The 25,787-nt window shown below is 50.5% G+C and overlaps 1 protein-coding gene across 3 annotated transcripts in view; it reads right to left on the bottom strand.

Moving 5' to 3' along the window:
- Positions 1-25,787, bottom strand: part of LOC149858361 (diacylglycerol kinase eta-like) — a 145,526-nt gene continuing 119,739 nt past the window's right edge. For 2 of the 3 annotated variants that reach the window (XM_090060187.1, XM_090060188.1), the window contains 11 exons: positions 24,741-24,837; positions 24,062-24,169; positions 22,317-22,430; positions 21,650-21,784; positions 17,996-18,162; positions 17,366-17,483; positions 14,456-14,542; positions 11,474-11,593; positions 11,150-11,261; positions 8,572-8,702; positions 1-4,177 (listed from right to left, as the gene is read on the bottom strand). In XM_090060187.1, coding sequence (XP_089916313.1) covers positions 4,103-4,177; positions 8,572-8,702; positions 11,150-11,261; positions 11,474-11,593; positions 14,456-14,542; positions 17,366-17,483; positions 17,996-18,162; positions 21,650-21,784; positions 22,317-22,430; positions 24,062-24,169; positions 24,741-24,837 — 1,264 coding nt within the window. In that variant the 3' untranslated portion in view covers positions 1-4,102. The remainder of the gene's footprint in view (positions 4,178-8,571; positions 8,703-11,149; positions 11,262-11,473; positions 11,594-14,455; positions 14,543-17,365; positions 17,484-17,995; positions 18,163-21,649; positions 21,785-22,316; positions 22,431-24,061; positions 24,170-24,740; positions 24,838-25,787) is intronic. The other variant, XM_090060190.1, reaches the window with a different exon arrangement.

Below are 25,787 nucleotides of genomic sequence, written 5' to 3'. Positions count from 1 at the left end.
TTCCATCCTTTTTAATCTTTCACATTTAAAAAAAAAAGGAAAACCTCAGAGCCAGAGCACACTCACCAGCCACTGCATTACATTCACCCATCAACTACAGAAGAGGCCAAGACACAATCAAGCACAATGGGAGGGCGGGTTGACAGGGTTTCCAGTTGCCTCAGCTACTGCTGCTTCCCTCAGCTGAGCTCCTCTTCCCAGACCCATGGAAGAACAGAAGCCAACACAAAGCAACAAAAAGAGCTTTCACAAGTGCCCCAGAGCACTGGTGAATTTGGCAGCAGAGCAGAGCAGCCCAGTTATGCTCCATCTCAGTCCTGGGGCAGCTGGGGACAGCGTTGAGAGTGGGGAACAAACCCTTATGTTGGCACAGCTTAATTTACAGCAAGGAAGGAGCTGTTCTTGCCAACACCTGGCACAGGTCAACTCCCTTTTAAAACAAAACTGGGCAGTTTATAGTTCTGGCTTCCCAGCTAGGGAAAGGCAGGGCACTCCAAAGCTGGAACTATCAGAGCAAAAGGCCGGGCCAGGCAAGCTCTGCCCTGATTCCTGCTGGCAGTGGCACCATTGTGCTGTCCAGTAGAACGCAGCAGCCTGAAGGGAGCAGCAGTTAATGCCCTTTAGTCTCTGACCTGTCCTGCAGGATGGGGGTTGAAGCAGGAGGAAACAGCCCTCTGCTTCTACCAAGAATAAAAGCTCTGAATCCCTTGCCCCCAGTGCCTGGCCTGGAGTCTCCATTATCCTGCACTCTGCGTAGTCACTGCTAGCTGGTTTTAGGCTCATTTTGCACCAGTGTGGATGACTGCAAAGGGGGAGGAGGAACTGTGCCCATCCCAGGTCACTGGAATAGGTCTGGGAATGGTGCTTAGGGCAGAAGGGTGGGGGAGTAGCATCCACAGCAGTCCAGCCTTCCCCCCACCCCAGGCACTACTCCCCTCCCTGCAGCTCTAGGATCACAAGGGCCAGCAACTGCCTCCTGGAAAAAGGTCACTGAAAACAAAGCCCCACCCTCTATTTACACCCTCCCACCCCTTGACTTCATGTACAAGACAAAGCACCCACTGCTTCACAGGTCACAACATGAGGGTTGAGCGCTTCAGGGCTGCTAGCCTATTCCAGGGGGAGGTGCACCCAGCCACCTGGGGACGGCTTGGACCAGATGTCTCACTATACACACACCCCAGCCTCACCCACACATGGCACAGGCTCAGGCTCAGATGGGGCCCAATGCAGCAAAAGAATCTTGGGAAACAAATTTACAAATCAAAGCCCCAAGGACTGGGCCTAAAATCATTTCTGTAAGGAGCAGTAGCCCAAGCACCCAGGCTCTTACAGTACAATATATTTGTAAGTGATTTGGTACAAGGCTGTGCGTCTGCTGTCATTAACACACAGGTCCTCCTGCCTCCAACATGTCCATGGCTACTGTGTTTATACCTTGTAGTAACAGCAGCATTGCTGAGGCTGGGAGGGTTTGGCTCGTCACCCCCTGGTCAGGATCCTAGAGGCATGTGCAAAGGCCACGCAGTTGGCTTAATAAAGAAGTGATGGGAGCCTGGGCCAGTGAGGCAGGTGGGAGCAAACTGTCTCCCAAAGCAACCTCTGTGGCAGCTCTGGCCCCTTTGTTCATTTGCTTTTACCACCTCTCAGCCTGCAGCCACCAGGGACCATATGGTCCTGCAGCAGAACATATCAGCACTGAGCAGCTCATACCAAATTATATACAAGGCCAAGATGTTACTACAGAAAATGCTGCACCAATGCTACTGCCATCTGGGACTAGCATTGCCAGTGCATTAGTCAGCCACAGCCCACATGTCATCTCCAAAAGAACCAGCCCTTCAGGACAAAGCTCGAGATTGTATGAGAGCCCTGTGACTGCAACACATGGAAGCTTTAGTGCAAATGCTATAGCTGACATCTTCTATGGGTGCTTAATGAGAGACACCTTAAGTTTGAGTTTCACAAGTAGTAGGCACCCATACCACCAGCTGAGGAGAGCAGGAGTTATAATGGCTCAGGCCCTCTGGAAAAAAACAAGACACCAGGCCTCTCTAGCCACACACCACAAGCAGGCAAGTGCTTGAAAATGTGGACTTGGCTTTCAAAATGATTTTTCTCTCTCCCTTTCCAGGCAATGGGGAAGGTGTAATGGACCTAGAAACTATGAAACTATGACCCTTAGAGCCATAGCAATGAGTTAATGGTAGAGCTGAAGCAAAAATACCATCAACCCTTGCACAAAAATTGACAGTCTTTTGAAGTCATTTTTGGAAAGCTGAAACATTTTGCCTTGCTCTCACCCTTGGCTGTGCCTACCGCAGCACTGTTTTGAGGACTGTGGGGATGCTTAGTTGATTGAGCAGGACATTTTTTCCCAGCAAAGTGCCAACCAAAAGGGAAAGGTTTTGTGGCTGGTGGGTGCAGTGTGAGTGGTAGTGGAAGAAGCACAGTGGCCTGTCATTGCCAGAGGCAGGGTGGGACTGAACATGTTCTGCACCAAACCAATCCAGTTCAGCCCAGAATAGAATAAATTAAGCTTTTAACAACTTGCTGAAATAAATATCTTCTCTCTCAGAAACTATTTACAGAGTTTAAATACGTTGTAAATTCTATGGCTGGAATGTGGGAGTGGATCTTTTTTGGCATAGTTCAATAGGAGCAATGTTCAGAGTCTCCATGCTGAAATGTTGGACAGTTCTCCAGCCCGTGTGAGCCCTGTCACAGCGCTGATGTCTGCAAAGACCCATCCCCCTACTGCCACATGGCTCAAGGTGGGTGGATGTCTCTTAACAGGTTTGAAATCCAGGGAGCCATTTTCCACTTAACAGAGCTGTCTGAATAGTGCAAAATGGCAGAAGATATCAGCCACCCTCACGTCAGGTGGACAATAGAAGATTCTGGACAAATATGGAAACAAGGGCGTGAGCCTAGCAGGTGTTCAGGGATGTTAACCAGGTCTCCATCACTTGCTGACCTCCAAGGGAGTTGGGGATACACGGTCTCCTAGGATTAGCCTCCGGGTTTGGAACCCAACAGTCTCAATCTTCGCAGTGGGAGAAACAATGTTATTTTCTGAGCTGATGTGCCTACAGAGGCAATTTTATTGTCTCTGCTTCTCTAACTTCAAACAGCCAAACCAAGGAGAAAAGAAAAATCAGCAAGCAATTAACAGCCAGGAAGCAAGGTCTGTTGCTCTCCACATAAAATCCAATGCTTCACAAAGCTGTTGGAGGAGGGTTGGTAGCACAATTCAGAGCTTCTTGAACGAGAACTAGACTCCTGCCTGGCTTTGGAAACTGTACAGATGCATGACGCTGGTCTGAGCTGCCTTTGGACTGTGCTCGGTAAAGTGAGGACTGCCAGACAAAGAATGTACTCTTCCAGAATGGGGTGTGGAGTGTCTTTTGCTTCTTAGTCCAACAAGGTTCACAGCTTTGGAATGATGAGTAGAAAAGTTATGGGGCTTTTAAGAAGTAGGACATGAAGGTACCTAGGTTCAGAGAGCATTCAGTCTATAATACGTATGTCCTTAGGGCCTCAGCTGGCATCATGGTTTCACAGATCAATCCATTTTACAGACAGCTCATTTTCACTTGACATTGCGCTACTTGCCTTTTTAGCGCTGTAGTATCTTTAGCAGCTTTGCCCAGAATTAGCCAGCTAAATGGATAAGAGCTGCTCCAAAAAGCCGGAGGACCCCAAACCATACCTACTGTGGTTGGTTCTTGCTTCCAAGTCAGAGGTATGCATGGAGATGAACTGCTGAACAGAAGCCATTCAAGCACAGAAACCCAGAACATAAAGGGAACACACATGTGCGCACAAACCAATCATCTTTGGCGAGCATGGAAATGTGACGTCCACCGCGGGCTGCTTTGGGGCGCTGACAAGAAGTGTCCTAGCATGAGGGTTCCACAGCCTGCCGGTCCGGGCACTTGCTGTGTCACTGCTCATACCAGGAACAAACGCGCACGAGAACAGATGTCTGTCTACGTGTTTACAGTTCTGGAATGCTGGTCCTAGGCTGAGGGCTGTAGGCATCCCACTTAGAGTCTGGACTTTCCCCAGCAATCTATTTTGTTTTGCTTTCTCAGTGTCTCTAGAGGTGGCTACTGATCTCTTTAATTCCCTGGAGAATCCTCTTCATATGGCCCACTTTTGTTATCCCAAGGTCCTTAAAAAGAAAAAAAGAAAAGTGAGAGGAAGAAGCATGTCAGATAAACATGCCCTTGAAGGGAAGTCTGAGCCTACAGCTGCTCTGTGCCAGGAGGAAGTCCAGTTGTTAATACAGACATCACATACATGAACTCTGTGCCTAATGCAATCTTAGCCACCCACTCTGCCAGACTTCCAACTAAGCAGGGTACACAAAACACAGCAACATTTCAGCAATACAGCCAGGAAAAGGCTGCAGTAGCAAAAACCAACCTGCTGGATTTTTTGCCAGATATGTGCTTGCCCTGCCCTTGTAACCCACCTCCCCAACACAGTCCACAGGCTGAGAATCAGCTCTTGCTACGAACAGACAGGAATAAGGGCCTTGTTTCTGAAGCTCTATCCCAAGAAGGCTAAAAGTGATCTCAGCACGACAGGCTTCTCAGAGGCGACAAATCCTGCTCCATCCAGCCCAACTATGAGTAGAACAGCAAAAGCGAAAACAGTTCATATTTAAAAGGGTAGTTCTAGTTTGAAAAGCTACTGATGGGGGCCTGTTTTTCCATTGCTACTTTAGAAGCCTCCCTTTGGGATACAAAAGCTGAGCTGGGTTCTTTCTAGCTGGTGTTTCAGTGACCTGTAAAACACAGACTACATGAGCCAAATCAGTGTTCCCTGAGTATGCCCATGATCTCCTCCCCTCTGTGTCCTCAAAGAGAGGTTAGAGCACAGTCTGCCCTGCTACAGGCACTGAGATAGCAGAGCTCATTCTGCAAAGCCAGCTCCTTCCCTCAGAGCCAAGAGGCTCCTTTGGGTGGATGGGTAAAACTTCTGATGCCTTATTTTGGCCACTCCAGTTATTGATCTGGCTCAGATGTGTGCAGTGGGAGAAGGGCTGGGCTCAGGGGTGGTTTGCAGAGCAGATCTGCTCTTTGGACTAAGGGGCACAGATCTGCTCTTTGGACTAAGGAGCGTATCTACATGTGTGCTTTAATGCACATTAGCCTATTTTAATGTGCATTAAACCATCACTAAAAAAACCCAGGCTCTTTAGTTAATACCCATTAAGACAGGCTAATTCACTTTTTTCTAGTACCTCACAACAGAGGGTACCTGTATACGAGCTGAGAGGCTGCTCCAATGCATTGTAATTGCAGTGCGTAGGAGCAGACTCGATTAACTGAGTTTGTTGGAGCACGGTAATTACTGTGCTCCAGCCAGCCTCCATATCTTGTGTATCAGCGTCCCTGCACTTCAAAATGGTAGGAGGGATTCTTTAACTAAAGCTTGTTCAACGGGATCCGGCCTGCTGAGGTAGGTCATCTGGGCCACAGGGCTTCTGGCAGTCAATTCACCTCTGGATCCAGGCCACAGGAGTTACCACTGGCTTCCAGAGTACCCAATGGTTTAATGTTACCCCCCGCCCCTCCCCTCCCCCCAGAATGTCCAGTTTTGCATCACTATTTGGCATGCAAATCAATAGCAGTATGGGGGGGAGGGAGAGGGGCATGGGTGACGTTAAGCATTGGGTGCTGGCTACATCAGCACAGCAGCTCTCATTTATATACATACATTTGTCTGCTCCAATGCACTGAATTAATCGAGTCTGCTCTGCATGTGAGCTGATGCATCTGGCGCTGCATCACATCCATTTGTATAAATGGTGAAATGCACATCAGCACTGAGAAAATGGCGGTGGTGCACTTTAGAACTAAAACACCTTTGATGCATTTTAGTTCAAAAGTGCACTGCTGCCATTTTTTCAGTGCTGACAAACATTTCGTCATTTATACAAATATATGCAATGCAGCGCCAGGTGCTTTTAAAAGTGTGGTGCAGCCATGTGTACAAATGCCCCATGCATGAGAAGCCCCACAGTCTGAATTTGGCCAACCAAGTTATCTGAGTTTGAGGCCCCTGCTTTATAGGTATGGTGTAATTCAACCTTGCAGCCCCCCTAGCAAGGCAGCCATATTACCCACACTGCACTGAGGGAGAAATAAGACAGAAGGTGTCTGTGGCAGTAGCAGAAATAAAAATTGGATGTTGCAGCATTCAGGTCCAGGCTCCACTGGCTCCTCTGTGACTGGTGTCACTCTGTCACTACCCTCAGGGTGTTTGGCTACAAGCCTCAGGTGGGAACAGCACTGGGCAGACAAAGGGCAGGAAGAGGCAAGGCTGAGTGAGGCTGGCATTCTTTAAATGAGGTCCTCAGGCTGGAGGAGCATGTTCCCTGAATGGCTCAGACTTCCTGGCTAATACCACCAGGAAATGGTGCTCCAGAGAAAGCCTGGTACTCACACCCCACCCACTATGGCTGAAAAGCAACCTGCTATGGAGCAGGGGGGCAGTGAATGAAACTGTGCCTGACAGTGATGGGTCTCAAATTGTGGCCCTTCACTGAAGTATCTGGAGCATCAAGCACCCTGGCTGCTTGTAACCCATGGCTTGCCCATGGCTCTAATCTTACCTTGGCACTGTGATTCCATTCCCCACAACCTTTCACCCCTCTAGTCCCAGTCTGCTCCAGATGTGATTGTATTTTTCCTGGGAGCCATGAGCAAGTTTGAAGAAGCCATATAGAGAGAGGTCTGGCAAGGGGCAGAGGGGAAGGCCTGAAGGCTAGCAGGAGCTATACAGCCTGCTGCTAGTTCTAAGCCAAGTGATTCACTCCCATCTCTTGCTAGTACTCTTGAGCCCAGGTTGAAAACTGCTGCTGTTTTCATTACGTGGACTCCAGAGGGCTGCAGCTGGCTTCATCCTGAGGAGAGCTACGCTGACAGGGCTCCAGGCCTTCAGGAGAGAAGGGCCATTGGCAAGGCTTTTAATGTCTGCTTGAGAGCCCATAACAGCTGGGAGCAGGACTGGGGATGTTTGGCAAGATGACCCCAGCTCAAGGCTCATGTGGAGAAATAAAGAAAGCAGGGGAGTGCCAAAACCTCCTTAGTGTCCATCCCCACAGCCCAGTCCTTGGAAGCTAAGTAGGGAGGCCAACAGCTAGGCATATGTCCTGGCATGAGCATGGAGCCAGGAAAGATAGCTGGAAAGCTTTGGCCAGAGGCTTCCCATTAAAAAGTGCCATTTTGCTAAACTTGGTGTGTGGGTAGGAGGTCGGTTGGGTTTTGACACACTGAAAAATATTTGATGTGAGAAAAGCTGACAACAGCATCATTTCAAAACACATAAATGCACAGGGGTCAGATGGTCAAAGTCCCTGACTCCTGGGGATTTGGTGGCTGTCTTTCCTTGCTTAGAGCTTCCAAATGTCAGACTACATCATTTGATCATACGTGGGTAACAGAGGGATCGAGAGCAAGACACTGCTGTCTGAGGTAAGTAGTCACATCAAAAGACTACTTTGCAGCGCATAAAGGGCACCAGGAAAAAACAAACAAACATTAAAATACAGTCTGAAACATATTTAAAACAAATGTAAAACGAAGGCTCCCTTGGGTTCCACACAATTTGCTTCTAGAATTTCAGTGTGGAGGGAGGGGGTTAAAATACATTTTTCAAATTTTGATTTGTTCAAAGCCCAAACCTGGAAGTGCCAAAACCCCCCACACAGCAGTTCTGTGCGTCAGCTAACTCCTTAGCAACATGCGGTCTCAGCAGCCCACCTGGCAGCCTGTCGGCAAGGAGGGTGACTGGCACCAGCAGTGACAGGGACTGCTCCCTGCTCAGCAGGGAATGCACCGCCCCCCCCAACAAAAGCACACACAATCCAGCTCACTGCCCTTAGTTGCCCCAAGACCTCCAGACAGGAAAGACTGAACCCTAATGCTATAAGTGTCCTGGGGGAGGCAGGCTCTGGGTCCTGGCCCCCAACCTTGGTCTGAAGGCAGAGGATGCTTTGGATCAGGGCCTGCAGACAGGAACAGCCCATTCCCAGGTAGGGAAGAGGGAAGTGATGGTTCTGACGCTTTCATCTCACAGTCTCTCAAAAGACACCAGAGGGCACCAGTCTCTACGTTCCCAGCAAGTCCCTATTGCACAGAAGAGCTATAGGTTCCCAAGTCCTCAAAGAGTCTGTATCCTGACAGCCCAGCAGCACCTGCTGCAACAGGTCCTACAGAATAGTGCAAACCACTTGCTGCTTAGGATGGGTGCTGGGTACAGCATGCAAGCACAGGCCAGCCAGAGTATTCAAGTGCAGTGCCATGACCCAGGCAACAGGGTAGAGCATGCAAATGATGCCCTGCAAAAGCCCCTCCAAAATGGCCTATGATCCTGCGTGTTGTGTACTAGGCAGCAGGATGGTTATGCCAGGCACTGGGCTGTGCTAATCAGGCTGCAAGCTGCCCTCCATTGCACCCCTACAGCTCCCAATCCAGTCAGTGGGAGCTGCAGCACAGGCAAGCACCGGCAAGCCCTGGGGCCCATCATGATCAGAAAAGCAGGTCATGCGAGTACCTTCAAGTCTCTTCTCTCCAGCAGGATCAGCTCTGAGCCCTGGATGTCATGGCGGATAAAAATGTCTTTGTATTCCCCTAAACCAAGCACGTCCAGCCAAGCTGCAACCTCCTCAGCGCCCCACTTGTCCACTAGCAAAAAGGAAAAGTGAAGATGATCGACTCAGCAGTGAGAAGTAAAGATGCGGCCAAAAGCAACACGCATGCACATATGCACAGAGAAACATGGCACCAAGCAGAGGCTGGGGCACAGGCAGCAGGCAGGACTGGGCAGCAGCATTCTGGCAAAGCAGGGCCCCCTGCTAGGGACCAGAAACGCCAGGTGGAAATACACCTTTGCTACAGCTGTGTTTCACTGCAGTGATGATCGAGAGTGCCCCTGCATCAAGTGGGGATCCTGTTTATTTCCTCTCTGCCTCCTCCCTCACAAATTGGACCAGTTTGCAAGGGGGAGACTAAATCTAGTCCTCCTCTGAGTCAGAATTAAAAATTTTGCTTTTAGTATTGGTGACAAAGGAAGGAGTGGGGGGAGGAAAGAGGAAGGGGCAGGATCTGGGTCCAAATGGTAACAGGATGTGGAATTTCCATTACTTTGGACATGGACAGATTCATATATAACCAAATATAACTGACATTGGTTTATACACTGTGATCAAGAAAGACAGGCCAGCAGCTATTCCAGGGTAGCTATACTCAGGAAACACTATTACAGCACCTCACCACTAGGCCTCCAGCAAACAGCTACCCCAGGATGGGCGCAGAGAGATTAAACCTAAACCAGTGCATCTTATTCCGGTATAGTTTTAATACTGGATAATTTCAGGGTAATTCACCACCAGATTGGGCCAAGTTAAAGCTTAAAGGGGTTCATGTAATCACTCTGCTACTTTTCCTTACATTGCTGTAATGCTGCTTATGCTAGCATAAACATTTGTCTGTTCATGACATGATGTTCCTGACAGCATTGTGTGCAACATGCTACCTCTGTTAGCATAATGCTTCTCGCTATGGTGGTGTGAGTATAACGGATGCATGCAACTATCTTGATGCGTGTTGTAATCTGCCACTCTTCCAGGGCTCTTCCTCTATTACTGTTCCTCTAATACAGCTTTCTGGTCCACTCCAGTAGGTCTGGAGCACCAGAGCTCTATGATCATTCCAAAACTACCTGCCTGCAGAAGGGCAGCATTAGCCTCATAGAGCCAACAAGGAACAAGCTACAACTACACTCCTTTCCAGCTGAAAGCACAGATTGCAGGCTATCACATTTTAGTGAGAAAAATACTGGGATGGGGGAAGTTATGCATGGCTTGTGTTACTTACAAGCAATGGGAACATTAAGACTGTCCTTCCCTGGTTTTGGAGGTTTTAGAAATATGCATTATGGGCTGAATTCAAAGGGACAGGAAGAGATGAACCTTAAAAATGTCTTTTTCTGCAGTGTTTTTCTGTCAGTTAAGTTAAATGGGTGTTTTTTTACTGCACACTTATGTTCATCCTGAACAGAATATGACAAACACCACTGGGACAAACACTGGCCAGAACAGCATACTAGGCACTGGCTCTTATGGACTGTGGGGGCACCTGGAGTGAAGAGTAAAACCAAACATGCAAGCTGCACCCAGGCACACCTGGCTGAGAAGGGCAGTGTGGTATCAGGGTCCTGCAGCACAAAGCTGCTCTACCACCTGGGACCCATGTTAACACAAGGATGGGGACACCAAACCTATGAAGAGACCTATGTGTGTGGAGAGAGAAGGGGCAGAGAGAGCTCTTCAGGGAGCAGAGCACTGCATCCTGTCAGCTCCAATCGAAGAGACTCATGCTTCTGAAAATATTCCCCAGTAAAAAACACACCCACACCCCTGCCTAGAAAAGACAGGGCTGAAGCTTTAATTCCCCTTAAACTGGAGCTAAAGGAGAAAGACAAGAGGATGCCCTCATCTCTCCAGACCATTGCTTGGTGCAGGGGCAACAGATGAAAACAGAAAAGAAGGAAAGGGACCAGTAGAGCATGGATGCCCCTGTCTGAGCACAAAGACAGCAAGGCCTGGGCACAGAGAGGCAGCTGAGGCAGGGGAACTCAGCAAGGTGTCTGGCTGCAAAGCTGCCACAAATCTAGGAGGAGAGTTTCAAAAGAACCCAAGGGATGTAGGAGCCCACAGCCCATTGGGTAATATCAGGATGTGCTCCTAAATCCAATAGGCATTTTGAACAATCCCCCCTGCAGGCACATTTTCCCTAACTCCCCTGTGCTGTGACATCCTCATCCTCATAAGAGAGGCTGTGAGCTGTGCCCCACCCTGCTGCCCCATGACATCAAAACCTCTGTTTTCTGGCACTACTCTGTGTTTAGCTGTCTCCAAGCCTACCTGGCTGGTGAGAAGTCTGGCATTTTTCTAGGCAGGTTTTCAGTCTGCCCATGTCTGTGTGCTAAGTGCTCCAAGCCTTTGCTCTGTGGCTGCAGTACTCATCAGGAAAGGCAGGTCAAAGAGCACACTGGCACTCGGAACACAGGGCTGGACGTGGGGCTGGAGATAGTTGCTGCCCCAGCCCACCAGCCCTGGGGGGAGGTTTACCTGGGATGACACTGCTGGGTTTCAGCTTCTGAACCTTCTCCTTGTCCTTCTTGGGCTTGGGAATGTTAATCCGTAACTTGAGACTGCCCTTGTTGGTACTCCCCGAGCTCTCCTGGGGCCCAAAGCAGGAAGAAAGGGTAATGGGTTAGGGTGCTCACTGCGGCACAGGGAACAAGTCAGTTTGGCTGGGTTCTGTATAGAGACCCTTTCCCTTAGCACTGGGAGATGCAGGGCACTGGGTTGGAACTGGGGTCTGACCCAGAGCAGCATCTCATGTTCTTCTTAAGGTCTCCCCAAACCCCCCTGACAGCCCTACACACCCACCTCCTCAGCAGAATTGATGATGGGTGCCAGCCAGTGGATGTCAAGAAGCTTCTGCAGTTCCTGGCTGATGGTGTTCAGGGCACTCTGCAGCCCCTCCTCCTGCTGGGGAGAGTCCAGCTGCTGTGGAAACAGGAAGAGAAAGGTGTCAGCACACTGCTAGAGGCTCACTGCACTGGGGGCATGGGTAGCAGCAGGGGTTATGGGGGTGATGCACCAAGCTGCTTTATGGTCCCATCCCCTTGGGAGAGAAGATCTGCCAAGCACCAGGACAAGGCTGAGGGCAGGAACGTGCCTAGGCCACTGTCCTCTGGGTTTCTCCTTCCCTCCCCCTTGCAAATCACTCCCCAGGACCAAAGCCCCATATTTAGGTTCCATAAAACCAGATGAACTCCTGGATCCACAAACCTCTCAAGGATACAGATGGGAGGAGGATCCTACACCAAGGTTTCTATAGAACATAGGGGCAATGGGAAGGTTTCCCTTTGAAACTAAAACCCAAATGAGAACTGTTTTGACTGGACAGTAGCCACCTTCCCCATCCTTCAGATACAACTCAGCAGAAGGGAGCCCCTCAGTGAAACTGGCTAAAACATTAACGGAACTGAGCGACCTGAGGTAAGACATGCACATAAAAAAAAACAAAGCACAGAGGTGGTAGCAAGTAAACCTCCTTGCTACATTTCCTCAGTTCTCATCATTCCCAAGGTCAGGGAAGGAGGACAGAATATGATCTTTAACATGTTCCTGAAATTATTCTACTCTGACTCAGTATGATTCACACTAAGGGCATGGACACACCACATCTAGAACAGTTTAAATGTGGCTTCAACTAGAAGCTGACATACACATACAAGCCTGTTAAGTCAGTTTAAGTGGTTTAAATCTACCACTTCAAAATCATATCTGGAAAAATCAAGTACTTTTTAAAATCAGTTCAGTGTTATGGGCACCATACAGTCTGTGATAGGGTCTGGTTGGTCATCCAGGCATTCCACACCACATTGCTCCCCACTGCCCCAACACACACACACACACACACACACACTGCTACCATTGGCTGTTCGCCTAGTCCCATACAGTGCATCACATTTCTCTGGCTTGTGCACCCAAAGCAAAACAGCCTCCTCCTACTGCCTGTTGCAGAAGCCAAGTTCTGTGCTTGTGGTGCTGAACCCTGCTTCCAAGCTCCAAGAGAGAAAGAAACATTTCTGACTAGCCTGAAAATTGCTATTAGCATGCTCATAACATTTGCAAATCTTTACTAAGACAATAACCATAATCAACTCTCAGATTCCTGAGTGTTGAGTAGCTGCCTGCAGGGAAGGAGTTTTCTTCCTGATATGCAACTGGCCAGATGTATTAATCAGTTTTGGGGTTTGTGGGCTTCTTGCTCACCTTGCTCTGAAGCATCATATATCAGACACAGCTGGAGAGGCAGCACTGGCTGGGGTGGACTAGGGCTCTAGGGCCATACAGGAAAGTCTCTTTCTTTCTACTTCAGCATGTTTCATGCTTGTGAGGCTTCCTTAGATGTCCAGGGTCAGACCAACTGCTAGATTCTATGTAGGTAAGGAATCTTTCCTTAGGTCAAACTGACTGGAACTGGGGTGTATGGGAGGAGGAGATGGGGTAGCTTCTTCTACAATATCAGCTTGCAGCCTGGATCACCTGGGCTGAAATCTAGAAGACAGCTGAAAATCTGCCTTTTTTGGATTAAAAACGCATTTTTCACCCAAATCCTAAACATTAAAAATGTGTCATCTGGTGAACACTTCTAAGGGGGACAGCTTGGAAATAAAATTTTCCAAGTTTTGTTTTTAAAGTCTACTGTGATTTTTATTATTAACTGCTTGTCATTTTCTGAATGTAGGGATTTCATATTGTGAAATCCTCTTACTGACATTCTATTTTTAGAATCATTAAGGGCAGCTGCTATTTAACACTGATGGAGATATCTCCTCTTCCTTCCTGGGTCCACATGTCTAAGTGTCATTGCAGCAGAAACAACAGAGCAGAAGCATGTAGACCAACGATTGTCAAACTGGGTGTTGTGACACCCCGGAGTACCTTGATAGCCTTCTGAAGGTACTGCAGGCTGCCACACAATATTAGCACTGTTAGATGTGCAAACATTATTCACAAGATAAACCTAAAGATTTCCAATAGGAATCCATCGTGTTAACAACATTCTAGCCTGGTGTGGTATGAGTTATTTGCAACAGAAGAACTGTTCTGTTATTTTTCTGCATTCAAAAAAAGAGTGAAAACTAAGAGCTGGCATTTTCCAAGGGGGACCTCAAGTCTAGCAAGGGGGACCTTAAGTCTGAAAAGGTAGAGAACCACTAGTTTAGGCACTCAGATCGGGAAAGAAAGCTAAGACCTTCCAAGCAGTCCTAAGGGCGTTGTTTGTAAGGGTGCTCGTGAAAGCAAGCAAGGGTGGGAATTTAAACAAAGGACTTCATTAGGCACTGGCTCCCCAGATGGACACACTTATACCACATGAAGGTGATCTGCACAATTTATATTCATCCACTTCCAAAGTGGACTAAGTGAACTCTGCCATGTTTTTCTTCCCAGCCAGATGAGCCTGATGTGGGTGTAAAAATACAGACATGTCCCCCAAACTGGAGATTCTGAGCTGTGACCGGCCCTGCACACCTCACCCAACTGAACCTCTGACACTTCACCCTAGCAGTTAAGCACCATGCTTTGCACTGTCCTCTCTCCCAGGTTTCAGCATGCTCCCAGGCCCACCCATCTACTCTCCAGTACCTGCCACCACTTACACTGGAAATTATCTCCCTCTCTGTCCTGTGGAACACAACCTGGAGCATGTTCTGCTGACTACTGCAGCTCTGATCTCAGTCATGCCTGCCTGGGCAGTTCATGCATGGGAACATGGCAGGAGTACAAAGCAGCCCTCCCTCCTTGGTGTTGTAAGCAAAGCAAGGCCCTTTAGGACCTCTCCACGTGGGTACTCACCAGTTTTCCTTCCAGAAAAGCCCTGGTTTCAGTGTAGAGGGCTTTGATGCTCATGGACATGTCCACCGCTGTGTTTCTGCTCAGAAACTGAGTGGGAGTGGGGGCCAAAAAGAGAGGAAAGGAGAAAATGTTAGTCATTTCATCAGGTCTGCAGGCAGCAGGTCTCAGGGGGAAGACCTGAGAGAGAGACAGCTCCATCCTGACTCACATGCCTGGGTCTCCTTTTAGAAATCGTCCTCTCCTATCCCCTGCCCTCACACCTTCCACTGAGGGCATCTGCCCCACCCCAGTCACTATAGCAGGATGAACCCCTGCCCATTTCACTGCTGTTATTAGCAGCAGGAACCAGGAATATCCTCCAGCTCCACAGAGCCATGTTCTTCCTCCCTCCCCACTCCAGCTAAACTTGAACAGTAACTTACAGTCAAGCCAAAGGCTCCAGACTGCCAGCTGCCTCTTCAGCCCATGGCATGCTCAAATGCTCCCCTCCCTTCACTCTGGGCTCCAGTTCAAGACCCTGATCCTAATATTTAAAGCCTCTGGTGGGCTGGGACCAGGTCATCTTCCACAATCCAGAGACCCATCTTCAGCAGGAACAAGCAAAGAATCTGCCCAAGCAGCCAAGGCAAGACCCTTTCAGGGCTGGGCAGGGGGCTTAGAGGAGAGACCAGAACTAGCTATGGCCTAAGCACATCACAAACTCCATGGTTTGATACAACTATCACACAGTCCAGCAGCTGAAGGTAAGACAGGCTAAAGAGAGGGCAAGCAGGCCCTGCTCTGGCTGTGGCTACTGCAGAAAGAAATGGTCCTTTTCTGGGTACTGGACATTTTGACAGGCCTCCAGCAGGCAGCTCGGTCACTACCATTCAAGCAGGTCTGAGACTAGAGGTGCACTGATACTTTGGTCTGATATAGGATCAGCACCGATATAAAGAAAACCGAGTGTATCAGAAATCAGCCTGATGTGGCTAATTTAGCTGATAAATGCCCATGCATACGTGCAGCCGCAGCGCAGCACATAGGCAGCAAGGAGCACAGCCCAGCAATGTGGAAAGCTGTTCGTAAGTCTATTGTGGTGGACGAGGAAGGGGGAGGAAAGGGAAGATCAAGGCCCCCGTGGTGAGGGAGAGAGTGGGACTGGGGCTGGGGCAGGGCAAGGATGGAGCCATGGCTTATCCGGAGGGGTGTGAGGTGGCTCCCACCACTGTGCACACCCTGGGAGTGCATGGGCAGGGGCGTGTGCCACTGGGTCTGTGTTGGGCACAGATGGGACACAGCAGGCTGCAGCTCTGAGCTGAGGCCAGGGCTGCACTGGGCTCTTCCTGGCATGTAGGGAGGCAGAGGACGTAAGCCAGGGCAGTGCTCGGGGTGGGTGGTGGCAGTGATAGGAGTGTGGTTGTGAGGGCTACAGTGAATTCTGGGGTGGCTGCAGCCCCCTGCCATAACCCCCTCCCAGTGCCACTGCTACCTGTCCCAAGCAGAGCCTGCCCCAGCCCCCTGCCTGGAAAAGCTCGGTGCTGCTCCAGCCCCAGCCTGCAGATGCAGCCCACCCTGCCTGCACCCTGTGCAGACCTGGGTGCATGCAGCGGCGGGAGCCACACCCCATCCTGGACAAGCCACAGCTCTGTCTCACACCCTGCCCTGCCCTGGTTGGGCAGCCCCAGCCCCACTCCTCCCTCACTGCAGGGGCCTTGATCTGTACCCCCATGGCCCTTCCCGCCCCCCACCTTCCACCACAACAGACTTGCCAACTGCATGCAGCTCTCCATGCTGTATCAGAAATCAGATCAGTATTGGCCAATATGCCTTGTTAAAAATTGACTACTGGTATTGGCCCTCAAAATCTCTATTGGTGCACCCCTATCTGAGACGGTTCAGCAGCTGGTGGCAGCAGCGGGACCAAATACACTTCCCTCCACACACTAGCAGGTCTCAGTTCATCCAGCAGAGGGCAGCAGCAGAACACACCCACATATATTCTGTCCAGCCAGCAAGAACAAGACAGGTGCATTAGCCAGTCTACTCCAGTCTGCTTTTCTGCCCGCTAACACCAGTATGTTCTTGTCATGGTTAAAGCTGGTCCAAAACATGTCAAAAATATTATCCCTGGCAGAAAAAGACCTTTTTACTAATGGGCAGTCATACCCACCATTCCTGCTTTGCACAGCACAGTTCTGCTTTGCATAATATATAAAAATAACTGAAGGTGTCTTACAAAGGAACACCCTCCCCCCAATTTTGCTATTTAAAACCTAAAAAAATCCATTTTTAGTTGCTAATTTTCAGTGTTCTGCCAAAAACAGGAAAAAATGTACAAGGCAAAATAGTTAAATTTCCATCAATGTCTTCCATGGGGAGAAGAAAATGAGTCCTTCTCCCCCACTCCCAACCCCTGCCCCAAAGCAGTGAATCATGGGGCAGGGGAAACAAAGAAGAAGTTTTAAAATGAATTCTTGGCATGATGCCCTGTGATACATATGCTAGTTTCCAGGATTAGCCATGGTGAAAGACAGAACTGCAGAGATCAGCAGGGGGGTCCCACAAGAACCTGCCACCCAGGGACAGGGATCAGAGCCTCTCCCCTGACTGAGCAGAGACAGGGAGAAGTGGCTTTTGTGTGGGAGCCAGAGAAGGATGCTGCTGCTCCATGCAGACAGACCACCTCCTGCATTTGTATTCCATCACCAGAGCTGCATCTCTGCCTGGCCTGTTCTGGTGCCTGTCTATTTATAGCTCCTTGTTCTATTTATTTACTGTCTCTCACTCTAATATCCATTTAACCTTTGGCTTTCTCCTTAATCTAGCTTCTGTCTCCCTGAGTAGCAGCTGCCTGCTGCTTCTATTCATCTGATCAGCCCCATTCTAGCTGTGTCTGTTAGGATCCCAGGCCAACCAGGCCCACCTCACCTCAGGGCTGCTGCTGGTCTTGCTGGGCAGGGCCTCATTCAGTGCCAGGGAGCTGGCATTCACAGCATGGGCCAGCTCTTGTTCAATGGCTTTGTGGGTCTTTGCTGCCTCACGGATCCTGCAGGCACAGAAAGGAATGTAGCTGATGGGAACTTGCCATCTCCTCCTCCCCTCCGCTGAGGAGACTCGGACCCAGCTAAATGCTCAGAAGCCCTGTACTGGGAGGGGACCTGATGCCATCTTCTGCATGCTGTGGGGCTACTCCAGAGTTTGAGGACTCAAGACCCTCCCTGGACTGATGGCTCCCTGTGATCAGTCAGCTCTCCTGAGCATGGGTGGGGTTGGGTGCCAGCTAGGACAGCAGGGAGCCCAGAGAAACATCAGCCACAGCTCGGGAACTAAACACGTGCTTGGAAGCAGACTCAGGCCCCTGTCCATTCCAACCTCCCTCTGCACATCCCCCATCCTGAGACGGGAGGAGAACAGACCTCTCCTTTACAGCACTCCGACACAGCTCCTTCACCATCCATGTGGAAGCGCTGTGGAGCAGCAGGAGCTGCCCCGTCCTCAACCCCAGGCCAATGCCACATGCCCCCCTGTGCTGCGCTGCGCTGCATCTCCCAGCCTCACCTGGTAATGAGCGTTTCTGCGGCCTGGGCAAGCTGCTGCATGTGGCCATACTCCTCATCGGTCAGGTACTCCATGGACTGCTGGGAATTGAGGCGGGGTCGCGCCGTGGTTCTGTAGCTCTCGCCTTTCTGCTTGTCCTCCCATGACTTCAGGGTGCTCTCGAAGGCCTGTGCAAGGAAGACATGCCTGCTGTCAGCAGCAAGCAGATGGGTTCGGCCCTCCACCGGGGTACCCTCAGGCCCCCCATCCCAGCACTAGAGACTCCCTTGGCTCCCACAGCAGGGGGCAGCTCTGGCTTTGCAAAAGCCTAGGCCAGTTTCTGCTTCTCCCCACAGGGCCTGAGTCATAATAAATAAGGGTAAGCAGAAAGGCTGGACTGGGGTGTGTCAGTACTTAGGAACCTCTCAGGTGCCTAGCTTGAGGGCCTTGCTCTTCTGCTCAGAGTCAAGTTGACCACCAAAACCAGACTAAAGAAAGAACCTTCCTCCAGGGGAGCTTGGCTAGGACTAGGGTTTCTGTCTTGCTCTGCACCCTGGGACATGGGTCTCTCCCTAGGATCTTGAGAGCACATATTAACTGATTCCTGTTCTGCAAAGCCAAAGCCAGGCATTTCGGTGTCTGGTGCAGGTCATGTGCAGATCACCCCCTACACTCCCTCCACGGGCCAGACTGGATCCAGCCCATGGAGAGGTTTTGTCCAACCTGTGGCAGGCCCTTTGGCCCGCCTGCCCCAGGTACTGTCAGGCAATGGCGCATCCTGCCACCCCCTGGGCACACAGCAGGGCTGGGGCAGTTCTGCAGCTGGACTGCCTTTCTAAGCAGACTGGGTGGCAGCAGCTTCTTGCATCTGCCACGGCTGCTGGCTCTAGCCCCATGGTACTGGTGGGGACCTGCCCCGTGCCTGCTGCAGATTCACCCACTCATGCTAAACAGTGGCAGCAGCAGTGCTGGCCAGGCAGAAACTGCTGCTCAGCGTGGGAGAAAAGTGGCCCCTTCCTCTTGTTGCTGCCCGTTACTCACTGCTGCAACTGCCTGGAGCCTGTGCTGGGCTGCCTTGCTGCCAGCGCTGCCCCACAGGGCAGCCCAGAGGCAAAGGTGACAATGGCAGAGCCACAGAACAGCCCAGCATGGGCTCTGGGCTTCTCTAACAGGGAGCACCAGGCAGTAGCGAAAAGGAGGAGCCACTTTTCCCCCCGCACTGAGCAGCAGTTTCTGCCCAGCCGGTGCTGTTGCTCCCACTATTTAGCATGGAGCAGTTGAGTCTGGAGCAGGTGCAGGTGCACCAGGTGGGGGCTGTGGCATAGGTCCCCACCAGTACCACGGGGCTGGGGCTAACAGCAGTGGCAGCTGCAAGAAGCTGCTATCACCTTGTCTGCCTAAAAAGGCAGTCCAGCTGTGCAGCCACCTCAGCCCCACTGCGGGTCGCAAGACACACCACGGGCGGGCAGTATGGAGCAGGTATGGGGCACACCAGGTCGGGGCTGTGCCCAGGTTCCAGTTGATCCAATTCTGCCAGGGTGAGTTGGGAGCAGGCATGGGGTGGGGCCAGGGCTGTGAGCTGCTGGTGGAGAGGTGCTGCAGGATGAGCCGGCTCCGGGCTCATGTGTGGTGGGGGCAGGTGATGCCCGGCTCAAGGGGGCGCATGCAGGGGCTCCCATGCATACCCCTCCATACCCCCACTTGTTCAAATTTGCGAACAACACTAAGATGTGGGGACAGGTGAGCACGCTAGAAGGGAGGGACAGGCTACAACTAGATCTGGAAAGGCTACAGGGGCAGGCAGATGAGAATAGGATGGGATTCAGTACTGACAAGTGCAAGGTACTGCACCTAGGGAGAAAGAAACAGGAGCATACCTACAGCCTGTGGAATTCCCTTCTCATCAGCGCAGAGGCAGAAAAGGATCTTGGAGTCATTATTGATTCCAAAATGAACATAAGCCACCAATGTGAGGACACGGTCAGTAAGTCTAACAGCACCTTTTGTGTCATGAGCAGGTCCAAGGAGGTGATCCTCCCCCTCTATGCAACATTAGTCAGGCTGCAGTCGGAGTACTGCATCCAGTTTTGGGTGCCACACTTCAGGAAGGATGTGGACAGCATTGAGAGGGTCCAGAGGAGGGCCGCTCACATGGTCAGGGGGCTGCAGGGAAGGCCCTATGGGGAGAGGCTATGAGACCTGAACCTGTTCAGCCTCCACAAGAGAAGGCTGAGAGGGGATCTGGTGTCCATCTATAAACTTATCGGGGGGACCAGCAGGGAATGGGAGAGCCGCCGTTCCCCCGAGCAGTACCAGGAGTAACTAGAAATAATGGCCACAAGTTGATTGAGAGTAGGTTCAGGCTAGATATCAGGAGGCGCTACTTCAGTCAGGGCAGCTAGGATCTGGAACCAACTTCCAAGGGAAGTGGTGCTCACTCCTACCTTGGATGTCTTCAAAAGGAGACTAGACAGACACCTAGCCAGGGTCGTTTGACCCCAGCATCCTTTCCTGCCCATTGCAGGGGGTGGACTTGATGATCTGCTCAGGTCCCTTCTGACCCTACCAACTATGAAACAACTATGAAACTATACCCACAAACACTCCCCTGCAAACACCACAACCACACCCTCCCCTCCACACAATCACACACCCCACAAACACTGCACTCCCCACACTCTGGCCTACATCCCCACACTCTGCCCTACATCCCCCCACAAAACCCATACCTCTCCCCACATGCAACCCCCTCCCACACCCGTGCATCTCTAGGGGGAGACCCACTCGCTGATACACGTACACACCCCACCACACACATGCAACCACACTCCCTCATGCACACTCCACACCCCCCACAAACATATCCCCTACACCGCCATAAACACTTTCCCACATCCACACACAGCCCCTCCCCCACACCCTAGCAATATACAAGAGTAAGACTTCCTTTTGAGCTATTATGCAATCACCTCTATATACATGTCGCAAACACACACAAATCAGGACAAAAATTTCTTTTTAAATAAAATTAAAATATGTTATTGTGGACGTTTGATTTTTTAGTATATATGGGTCACCATATTTCCAGGTCCAAAAATCTGTCCCGTCTCCCTCACCCCCACCCTGTGCCCCTCACTCTTGATATGAGGGTTTGAAGCAAAGGAGTTTTAGGACTCTCAGGTTAATGGCTACCTGCAAAGGCAGGAGACTAGACTCAGTGACTCAGAAGAGCCCGTCCAGTCCTGTGTTCCTGTCATTGCTCCTGCTGCAGAAAAACAGCCACCTCCAGAGGGCAACAAGGTAGATGTATAACCTCTCAGGACAGAAAGTGAAGAATATTTAAAAAAGTCAGATGTGGTTACCCCAACTGGAATCGAGTTAATAATCCAGTCAGTTCTGGTGGTGAGCGAAAGCCTGTATGTTCTTAAAACATATCAATTAGTTGCAGCTTTGGACTGATCTGAATGACAGCCCTTCTGCCGGTAAAGCATCCTCAGTATCAATCAGGGCATTGGCACATCCTGGCTTGCATCCAAGTGCTGGATAGGTCCAGCCATGCTTAGCTTACAAGACCCGACAGGGTCACAGTACCAGACAGTACAGACACAGGGTGTGTGACACCAGGATATATTCTGGGGCACTGTGCTCCCAAGGAGAGCTGCACCTAGGTCTCACCCTGTCCCGCGTCAGCATCTGGGCTCGGTTCTTGTGCTGGATTTTGATGATCCCTGGGGGCTGGATCCAGGCTTCTCCATCCACTTGCACTGGGACACCCTCATCACCCCGGATGGTGATCTTAACCATTCGACACTGCCAGGCAAAGAGAGGACAGAAAGCTGGCACTGAATGGCAAGTCAGCAACCCCAACCCAGCAGAGGGCTCAAGAGCAAGAACTCCTCTGGCAAATGAAGCTAGCCTTTGGCCCCACACTGCAGCTCATGGACTCCCTCATAGGGACATACCAAGGTACTCCCTGCCTCTTGGATCCTTCAGTACAGCCCCAGCAAGCTAGAGCCTTCTCTCCCCACTTCAGTGGGAGACTTTCTCCCTGCTCACTTTCCCTCCATCCAGGGTATGACTCTAAAGGCGACCCACATCTGCTCTCTGCAGCAGAGGATGCTTTGTTTTCCCACCCAAAACTGCCCCTGCTGGGTACCCAAGTGAGAGGGGGGGCCACTGCAGATAGGGCCCACCCTAAGCCCCATCCCTTTGTAAGCAGGCGGTGCCCAGATGGGTTCATCAGTTCCATCCTTCAGACTAGAGCTACTGGTCAGCCCCTGCCCAGATCACACCCTGAGATCTGGGTTAAGAAGTAGAGGTGCAGCAGTGGGTGCTGCTTTACCTGGGCAATGCGGTGGTGCTGCAGGTTGATGACTCGAGACACTGCCATCTGGATGCTGCCAAAGACAGCAACCACCTCCAGCTTCTTGTCATCAAACGAGGGGGCCCCAAAGTTCTGCAGGGGAACAGCAAAGCCCTGTGGTTTCCACAAGCCCCTCAACTTTCTGTTACACAGATTACATTTATCTGTCTCCTCCCAATGCCAGATAGTTTAAAGCCAGAAGGGATCACTGGGGTCCACTCCTCTGGCCTCCTGCGCATCACAGGACATTACACTTTAGTTATTTTTGTACTAAGCCCAGTAACTTGGGTTAGGCTAAAGCCTTGAGTCCTCAGGTAACTGAACTGTCTTGTGCCACAGGCAAACACAAAAGAGACCCAGATGGCACCAGTACCCAAGGCGCCTGCCATAGCAGAGAACCAATTAATGAGATATTCCTGGATAAACCAAGCAGGCAATTCACAGCTCATGCTGCCGAGGCTGGTAAAAAATCCCCCAAGGTCCCTGCCAATTTGATGAGGGAAAAAATTCCTTCCCAACTCAAAATCTGGTGATCAGTTTGACACCAATCTAGCCTGTGACTATTGGGTAGGCATCTGCAAAAAGGGACTTTTGGTGCATCAAAGCAGTGATTTATTACATCCTATGTACCATTCCCAGCTGTAGCCTGGCCAATCAGCTAATCACAGAATCTGTCTGGGCAATGCTTCAAAGGAAGGGGCAAAAAAACCCAAAACCAAAACCAACCAAACAAACAAAAAAAATTACATCTGGCTAACTGGACACTGGGGAAAAAAAATTCTTGACCCTGCAGGCAGCCAGCTGCAGCCTTGAAGAAAGAGACTGATTACAGCTCCTGTCTCAAAGCAGTGCAGGAGCTGTCAGGCACTGCAGAGGGCAATACAGAGCTCCTTACTCCTTCCCATGACACATGAAGGAAAGGGATGAAGAGTGCACATAATTCCAGGCTCCAAGGCCAGAAGGTGCAGCATGGCCATGCACTGGCAGAGTCAAGCACTGGATGCCAATCATAGAATCCTTGAGAAGCAGGACTGGAAGGGACTTCTAGAAGTTACCTAGTCCAACCCCTGCCCAAGACAGGATCATCCCTATCCAAACCATCTTACATAAATCCATAGTCTAAACTCTTCATAAAGCTACCATCAACTCTGACACAACACAAGACACAATCCCCTAACCTGCCACAGGTAAAGCAGGGGAACTGTGGCAGCCAGTCCTGCTTCTATAAAAGGTTGTTAATATATGCTCAAGAGATTCCAGGTAGAGGGCCATGTCCCCCACTACAGAGGAAAGCAAAAACCCCACAGTCTGTACCAATCTGCCCATTGGGTAAAATTCCTTCTGAACCCCAAGTATTCCTGCCTGACCTCAATGCCATGACCACCAGCCCTTTGCTATTCCCAGCAGACTGCACTGCCTCCAAGTGACACTTTCCCTTCCCTGCCTCACAGCCCCGCCTCAAAGTTGTCTGCTGTGACAGCTGGCAGGAGCACCGAGCCAAACTGGATGACACTTCCAGTCTGACTGGACCTGACAGGAGACAGCCCCTGGTCTTATTAGGGCTAGTGGCAGACCACAACAAGAAGGACCCATGCATTGATGTTTGGCCCCTAAATGACAAGGGGCCTCCTGCTTCAACTCCTTCAAGCTCTTTAACATTTAGAGATAGAATCAGCACTGACAGCCAGAAGCCTTCACAACCCTAGACCCTGCCCCAAACTTACATTATCCTCCTTGGTGCCTCCCCAGAAGTTGATGCCACCTGCATAGCTGGGGATGTTGAGCACTGCAATCCCCTGCAAGCTGGGCAAGGAGATGGACACGCCGTCACACTGCAAGACAAGAGCAGGCAGCAGAGCTTTTCGGAGTGTTTGGGGACACCGCTTGCCACAGCTTGTCCAAAGACCCAAGCTGTGGGTCTTGGAGGCAGCAGGTGTCAGAGTACCATTCAGCCAAGCAGCAGAGGCAGAACAGCTCTGGAGGGTGGGAAGCTGCCAGGCCACCTGCTTTCCTTCCTCCCACTGGGAGAAAAGGATTTCCACCTAAGATAAACCCTCCCACTAGCCAATCAGAATGGGAAGAACCATATGAAGTGAGGCTCTTTCCAAATAGGAGGGGAAAGGCTAATAGACTCCAGTTAAGACTAAGGACTGAGAGAAGACAGAATGAGTCCTAGTGCTCATATAAAGGGCCTTTTGACTCCTTTTATTGCCATCACTGAAGTGAAGTGAGCAATGTGCAACTGTAGCTGATCCCATGAGCCATGAACGGTTCCCCAACCCAACTTTCAGTGTCCCACAAAGGGAACGCCAGTTTATCCAGCACTCCACACACACTGTCTCATACAGTTCACCTATGTTCCCAAAGTCCCCCAGCCCTTTGGTCAATGTCTTCTCTGATTACCTCCAACTGGACTCGCTGCTCCAGGTTCTTGTAAGTCCTCTGCAGAAGTTCCTTGGTTCCCAGCACTCCATACCACATCATGTTCTTGGTGCGACTGCTGTATGGGAAGCAAATAGTGGAGAGTCAGTGCTGGCAATCAAGACAGGATCTGTCTGAGACACTGCCCCCCCCAGGATCTACCAGAAGCATGGGCTTGGTGCAGCCACAGAGAACTCTAAGCAGGTAACCAATAAGGCCACCTGTCTTTGGGCTGCATGGCTCTGGGCTCATAGAAAACTCCCACAGACATGCAAATAGCAGAGAAAGCCCCAGGAACAATTTCCAACCCCTTTACTTCCAACATACGGCAATAGGAGTTTTTAACTATGCATATTAGGAAATGATTCACCTACATACAGTAATTAAGGGGCAACACAGACACTGCCAAAGCAAACCAGCATCCACTTTTTGACCACTTACTTCAGAGGGAAGTGTAACCCACCCTCGTGGCTGGTTATGGAACAGGCTGTCCACAAGGAAAGCCTCTCCATGAATGCCTGGCTGATACCCTGAAACAAGGGCTTATTACCCTGCTACAGAAAGGGCTTAACAGCCTCTCTTCTGTCACAGCGTCATGTCATTACCCACAAATCCTCTTACTGAACCTGACTTGAGCTCTGGGACAGGAATTCCTTCCCACTGGTTCCTGACATGCCATGTAGAAGAATATTGTTTTTATCTGTGTGAAACGTATTGCCTCACTTTCCCCGAATGGCCCACAGCTCCTACATTTGGATGACGTATTACTAGGCCTAATTCTCAGCACCATACGCTGTTTGCTGTTTCTTTGGCACCCCTCTAAACTATACTTCATCCTTTTAACAATTCCATCATAGCCACACCTCATCATTTCTTTTAGGGAGGCAGTATGGTCTAGTGGACAGGATGCTAGCCTAAGGCTCAAGAGATATGGGTTCTGCTCCTGGCTTGATCATTTGGTCATTGTGGCTGCTGACAGATATAGAAACACTCCCCTTTCCCCCCTCAAAAAAAACCAGAGTCTCCAGA

This window comes from Crocodylus siamensis, chromosome 8, assembly GCF_052110815.1.
Source record: "Crocodylus siamensis isolate JL-2025a chromosome 8, ASM5211081v1, whole genome shotgun sequence".
Classification (NCBI taxonomy): domain Eukaryota; kingdom Metazoa; phylum Chordata; order Crocodylia; family Crocodylidae; genus Crocodylus; species Crocodylus siamensis.
Note: the sequence above shows the minus strand (reverse complement) of the source record. Positions and strands in the feature narration are given on the sequence as shown.